Source organism: Papilio polytes, unplaced genomic scaffold, assembly GCF_000836215.1.
Source record: "Papilio polytes unplaced genomic scaffold, Ppol_1.0 DF824102.1, whole genome shotgun sequence".
NCBI classification, from domain to species: domain Eukaryota; kingdom Metazoa; phylum Arthropoda; class Insecta; order Lepidoptera; family Papilionidae; genus Papilio; species Papilio polytes.
In genome coordinates this window covers 2,799,693-2,806,561 of record NW_013525102.1, presented here as the reverse complement: position 1 = coordinate 2,806,561, position 6,869 = coordinate 2,799,693, and the positions used below count along the sequence as shown (strand labels likewise).

At 30.0% G+C, this 6,869-nt stretch overlaps 3 protein-coding genes across 3 annotated transcripts in view; 1 reads left to right on the top strand and 2 right to left on the bottom strand.

The window, feature by feature from the left end:
* LOC106099442 (CD109 antigen-like) overlaps window positions 1-113 on the top strand; it is an 11,338-nt gene extending 11,225 nt beyond the window's left edge. Inside the window, exon 11 of the mRNA XM_013278001.1 lies at window positions 5-113. Within this exon, the coding sequence (XP_013133455.1) occupies window positions 5-113 (109 nt within the window). The remainder of the gene's footprint in view (window positions 1-4) is intronic.
* Window positions 114-860: 747 nt separating this feature from the next.
* Window positions 861-2,240, bottom strand: LOC106099542 (peptidyl-prolyl cis-trans isomerase, rhodopsin-specific isozyme). The gene is made up of 6 exons (XM_013278110.1): window positions 2,138-2,240; window positions 1,860-2,064; window positions 1,665-1,784; window positions 1,497-1,579; window positions 1,253-1,395; window positions 861-964 (listed from the first exon to the last, which is right to left on the bottom strand). Exons 1-6 carry the CDS (start codon window positions 2,201-2,203, stop codon window positions 868-870), a joined length of 714 nt encoding a protein of 237 aa, XP_013133564.1. The 5' UTR covers window positions 2,204-2,240; the 3' UTR covers window positions 861-867.
* A 158-nt stretch (window positions 2,241-2,398) lies between these two features.
* Window positions 2,399-6,869, bottom strand: part of LOC106099441 — a 16,190-nt gene continuing 11,719 nt past the window's right edge. Inside the window, exon 15 of the mRNA XM_013278000.1 lies at window positions 2,399-2,582. Coding sequence (XP_013133454.1) covers window positions 2,399-2,582 — 184 coding nt within the window. The remainder of the gene's footprint in view (window positions 2,583-6,869) is intronic.

The window sequence follows — 6,869 nt, the reverse complement described above, 5'->3', positions numbered from 1 at the left end:
CAAGGCCAGCCGAGCAGCGCGCCCGCCTGCCCACCGACACTCGCAATATTCCTCACAGCGCTGCTCCTGATGCGGTAGACATTATCGACGACTTATCTTCGTTAGCAGATTGAAACGTCATATTACTAATTTTATTGAAATTTATTAACGGTTAACGCACCCAAATGTTGCCAACAAATATATTTTTTGTAACTACATATAAATAAATAAAAATCCCACAGAAATACATATTGGTATTGTAAAAACATTTGGTAAACATAATATGATTTCAGGACTTGGTGTTGCGCAGCCGACTAAGATATTACAAACAGAATATTAACGTTGTGATATGTACGCTAGAACTGGAATTGAATTTATTAAATTCCATGGCAATTAGTACTTTATAGACATAACATTTATTCAAATCCTGTTACTTAACTAGTTGTTGTTACTGGATGTATATTGTGTAATGGTATTTATGTATATACATATTTATGCAACATTTGAATTTAATGTAACTAATAGAACTGATTACCTTTTCGACTTAGTTTTAAAATGTGATATTGTTTGTTGTGTAAGTTATGTATGTCAATCAATAGTTTACGAATAATTTTGATAAATCAGTAGATTGCTATATTTGCTTTCTATCAATTTTCCTGTTTATTTTTATAATTTAATCGTTACATATTGTATAAATAAAATTATTTAATTTATTAAAAATCCCGCCTTAATATATTGTTGATTGACATTCAGCATGTTGTAAATAAAAAGACTAATGATTATTTAATTTAATAGAATAAGAAATAATAGAATGTCCATTTAAACCTTTATTTTCAATATAAATAAAAAAAAACTAAAACACGTTTACTCAATTTGTTTAATTTTAAATTAGATTTCCATTTTCTTTATCATCCAATGGAAAAATCCCAGAATTGAAAACGACATGCTCAATGGTACCGCCGAAGCTTTGATCCAAGCCCACAAACTGAAAACGAGAAATAAATGCAATAAAAAACATTATTATTATTAGATAATAATATTTCTAATCATGATTTCTGATAAGAAAATCTACAAACAATATCATATAAGTTGGACTGTCATTATTTTTAAAATGATTAGAATCTATATCTGTATAAATTTAAATCTCGAAATGAGTAAATCCTCTTGAATAGATTTCATAAATAGAGCAAAATTCTAGGGCCACAAACTCGATGATCTGGAGTAATTTGTTACCAGCAGGACTTGTCGGTTGATTACAAGGAGGTTGACTTACTCATAAGGATCATCAGATATATAATAGGGTTGCGACGTGGGCAAGACGCCGCAGTCGGCGATGTAAACGTGTTGCGTGGGTCGGTCATCACCGTCCGTCGTCGTGTGCTCCACCACGTGCACCAAGTTTTGACCTTCAACCACCTACAACACACTCTTAAATGTTTCTTGTCTAACATACATTAGGTTTTAATATTACTTTGCAACTATTTACTAAGTGTATAACAACTATTCAAGTAACATACCTTTCCTATTACAGTATGTAATCCATCAAGCCACGGTGTACCAGTTGCAGTTATTATAAATTGACATCCGTTAGTATTCTTACCTGAAATTATATATTATTTTATTTTTTTAAAGGTTAAAGCTATGAAAGTTTAAAATTACCCGCGAAATTAAGTGTGGTAGCTTACCTCTATTAGCCATAGACACAAAACCAGCAACTGTATGCTGCGTATCTAAATTTTCGTCATCGAATGTCTCGCCGTAAATGCTTATGGAACCAGAACCATCGTCATTTACCACATCTCCACCTAAAGTTAAACAATCTTTTGTGAAACAAGATGTTTTTTTTTAAACTTAAATAATAAAAATATAATTAATAACACCTTGTATCATAAATCTTTTAACAATTCGGTTAAATCGTGTTCCTTTATAAGATTTTCCTTTGATACCCTTAGTAGCTAGCATTTTAAAATTTTTCACTGCACGAGGCGCTAAGTCACCAAATAATCCTATAACTATCCTTCCAATTGTTTTATCTTCTCTTTCTATATCTAAATAAACTTGATCTGTCACTCTAAATTGTCGAGCCTAAAACATTAATTAATTATCTTGTTATAATTTCTGTAGATTTTTTTAATTGGATAAAATCTCTAACACTCACATCTACTACGACAAGCTGTACTATAGAAATAAAAATAAGAACGGCGATGATAACATTTGGACACATCTTCAAAATAATGATTAATGCGCGAAAAAGAATTATAACATCGTATCTACAACACTGAAAGTAGACTGGACTTCGTGCTAGCAGAGGTAAGTAACTAATTAAATAATACGCTCAAATTACGATGAAGCCATATGTACGTCGTATATATGCTACTTCTTTTTTTTCTTTAGAATTCAGACTGGAATGTAATCTAATCTAGTTAATACTCATTAGCCAACCTCTGACAACTTCAGTATTTTTAAACAGGAATAAAGATATGTTCGAATTTCGCGGTACAAGTTTGGAACTAATTCTTATTAAATAAACAGAGTCGGTCACGCTTAAAGGTGCCTGGTAACTCTGTCTGGTCAATCGGGAGCCCGAGCGATGCTTCCCTGATCTGCAACGCATTGTACCGCTCATTAACTCTAGATCATTAGTGGCAGGTCTTTAATTGTTTTGGAGACAATTTTTGTGTTTTTAAATAAAAAACTACTCACTAAATTCTTTTAGCAAAAAATCCTATAATACAATATATTAAATTCGGTTTTAATTTGTACTGTTTGATTTGTTTAGTTCGTGTACCAAACTGCGGTACCATTTAGAACGCATCACTATAACTGTCACCAGCAAAAACCAAAGACAATCATTTGCTTATGTCAGTTATATTGACAAAATATTGTAACAAAAGTTAGAATTTAAGTTAAATTGAAATAAAAATGACGGTAAATAATACTATTGCGCATCAGCGTTTAATCCTTAGTGGCGACCGCGAGAGGTATGTGTATAATGTAATCATTTATTTGTAAATAATTTAATCAAATGTTAAGATTTATTGTTTTAAAAGGTGTCAATAAAATCTTCAATCATAGCTCAATTACTATTAATATTGCAGTTTTAGCATCTTGTTAAATACTAAAGAGTTAAAATGTATGTTACAAGTACCATGAAACAATGTCAATAAAGTGGGAGGGTTACAAAGGATAATGTTTTTAACAAACTGTAACAACAAACATTAGTATAAAAACATCTTTTCATTCAACAGATTTAAAGATTTACTAATGCGAAGATTAATAGAATGCGGATGGCGAGACCAAGTACGAATGTTGTGTCGTGAAGCAGTTAAAGAAAATGAAGGAGCCAATGTAAATTTTGACGCACTTGTCTCAAGAGTGACCCCACGAGCGAGAGCCCTAATCCCTGACACTGTAAAGAAAGAATTGTTACAAAAAATTAAAACACACCTCTTGACACAAAAGGACTAATATCAATATTCTAATATGGAACTAACCTTATCCGGCAAGTGCACTTTAATGTAAAAGAATCAGTGACATTGAATGTAATGTATGTAATTACTTTTGTTTAAATAAGTTCATTGATAGTATAAAAATAAAACTTAATTTTACAATCAACAGTATATTTTATTAATAAACATTTACAGATACAGTAACCAAGGAATACATATTGCTTACATAGACATAATACTGCCGTAGATCCCATTATCCGACTGTCATGACCAAACACAAGTTGTCATGGAGCCACATTGAGAATGTTCACCTTACATTACATGTCTCATGTTATTGAAACTACTATAAATATTGTTAACATCTAATTATCTGTATATCAAGCTACTTACATCATATACCAGACCTCCACTTAAATAGAAACACCCATCATTCTAATTTATACTGTTACTAATCTAAAAATGTTCTAGAAAGACTAAGCAATTATATTATGGTTACAACATTTAGAGGATTTGTCAAATATTATGCATCAACAGATGGGTATTTCTAAATCAGTGTAATTGTTATTTATGACACAAAGGAATTCCGAAAAGATACATGAAAGGATTTTGAACTGTAGATTGAAAAAATTTAATGGATAGATCAGTTATAATTAGGTTATCACTTATGTATTGTTTATACTTTTTTAACAGCATTTACATTTATTTCAGAATAATAATGCTTATGCTTTATATTAATTCTTTCTGACAACTCAAAATAAAAACCCAACCTTGTTAAGATGACAATGTTTTTCTATATGTTGTTAAACAGTGGAGACACATAAATCTAACAATTAAAATGCTTAGAATTTGGATCATTACAATATAGTGAAGTTACTTGTCTTGATATGAATTTATTTTAACTTATTTGATTAAAATATCTGATTTAAAAAGAATGTGGTTTTATTAGAGTCAAAAAAATATGACAATGTCTAAATAAAAGTTGATATACTTTTATTTAGACATCGAAAAACCGCAGGTCGATTTTCAACGAATATTATGCATAGAAATGTATCTATCCGGATATATCGATTTTGTTCTGATCACTTAATATACATTCATATTTATACATATCTACACTGAATTGTACATATATGTTTTTAACACAAATATTGGGCATATTTTGGCAAAACGTTTCCTTAACAACACACACTGTTGGATAAAATATATTAAATGTGTTTAATACATGTTACTTTATAAAAATCAAATCAGACTACTTAAATTAATTTTGATTAACCCCGCAGCACCGGAGGGAGAGGAACAACAATCACAAAATATACATTTGCCAATTCAACTAGCTAAAAAAGAATATTGACAATTTCGTCATAATAAATAAATGCAATTCTAAATTTATAATCAAGGGCTTTCAAAAGAAATGAGCAATCAATTTTCCTTAGTATAACCTCCTTAAAGCTTTCCAATGCCTTGACCTATGCTTATATGTACAAATGGAATGTAACATGGACTTTTATACCTTTCATGTATAACATATTTGATCACATAGTAAAGATTTATTTTATATCAGTACTCATTTACAAATAAACTGTTAAAACTTAAAACCTATGTACTTCACTTAAATAAACCCATGCACATAACACGCAACATACAATAAGGGCATACAATACTGTTGTTTACTGTTGAGCAATTACCAATGATTGTATGAAGTGGTTTGTGTGAGTCAACTTATGCTAAATGTATAGGATAAATTACCCGGATTTGCTTATTTATATAATAACTCAATTACATAAGTTACATACCAATAAATTCTATTTCACAAATGTATTTTTATATAATGTATTTTAATATATTTTAGTAAATTATAAATGTTCAATATCCAGTGAATGTACTTCTCACACCTAAGTCTTCAAGTCAATTTGGAATAGAGTGTGAGTCATTTTTTTATTTTTTTTCACACAAACCAACAATGAAATTTTTATTTTAAATTTTGAATATTGCCTATGTTAACGAGCAAACTAGTAGAAATATGTGCTTTTTCCTTAACAATTAATATAGTAAATTATCTTAAATTAACTTAACCAATAGATATTATAACAAACAATCAATATATAAGGTATAAAAGAAATATATAGAAAAAAGAATTTATAAAATGCCATGGAGAATAGCTTACAAAACTATGTCAGATCAATATTTATTGTGCTCATAGAAATGTGTTGAAGAATGAGAAATTAAAAATAAGTGATTGTGCTTAAAGTTACGTCACTGGTGGACAAAAATGTTTTTAAACTGAACATACGCGTTTTTAACAAGTTTTTCTTCGGAAAATTATTAATTTTCGATTTTGCACAAGACTATATATTATATTTTTCTACAATGGCGCATAATAATTGTAAAATAATGGAAAAAATAAACAGTCATATACAGAGATTCATTGATAAACTAATAATCCTTATTTTTTGCGTTACTGCATAAACAGGATTAGTGTTATGTAAATAAAAAATTCGTATTAATAACAAGCCATAATATAACCATTATTTCAACATTATACAATAAAATTTTGGAATAAACAACACAACAGCTTCAGCGACTATTGGCTATTCACAACCCAAGTAACCTTCTGTTACACATTTTGATTCCTTTGGCTTTTTTTTGCGAAACGAAACGTCGTCAAATAAACCTTGCTAATTCTTAAAGAACCAGTCGACACAACTCGCAAAGGAATAGTAATTTATCCAAATAAACTTGCTTTGGCCTACAATATAAATAACAACATTACCTACGATATATTTATTTTATGGAACGGACAATATAGATGTTTATTTGAAAACATTATGTATATAGCTGTAGTAACTTATCAGATTTAAACCTATTTGTTAAAGTAAAAATATTGCACCAACAAGCCATTCCAAATTCTTTGTACAAATTGTGCGAAATAATAAAAAATATAAAAAATAACATGCATTAACATTTTATAGCAGTTGAGAATTTAATTTAATAAAATAAACCTGCGTTAAATGGAAAGGGAGATTTGAAGAAAAAGATTTAACTGCCTTACAACGGTATAAAACGGTAAAAAAATATTAAAAAAAGCTAAAAAGTGAAATTTTCATCTTTACTGTTTTATGTTGAGAGAGTGGAGATAGTCGATTGAAAACTTAATGCACCTAAAAATTAAATCATCATTATTATATTAGCTGTCATTTTATAAAATAGATCCGATTTAATGGAACATCTAGCCCATGGATATGAATATTGGGGACATATTTGTGTTTTTTTCTGCTTTAGATACGAAACAATGTGTAATTTTATGAGATTTGAGCTAGGATTTGTCCTTAACTATGAGGCACGCGCTGCAGGTTGTTATGAGAGCGGGCGGCGCGCGCGCGGGCGCTGCGCGGGGTGGCGCGACACCAGCACCAGCGCAGAGGCCAGCGACATGCGCACCGG

Coding starts and splice junctions, on each gene's coding strand:
- LOC106099542 (XM_013278110.1), bottom strand. CDS start 2,203: ATGTGTCCAAATGTTATCATCGCCGTTCTTATTTTTATTTCTATAGTA. Junction 1,396..1,496: donor TACATACTGTAATAGGAAAG/GTATGTTACTTG, acceptor AGTGTGTTGTAG/GTGGTTGAAGGTCAAAACTT. Junction 965..1,252: donor ATATCTGATGATCCTTATGA/GTAAGTCAACCT, acceptor TCTCGTTTTCAG/TTTGTGGGCTTGGATCAAAG.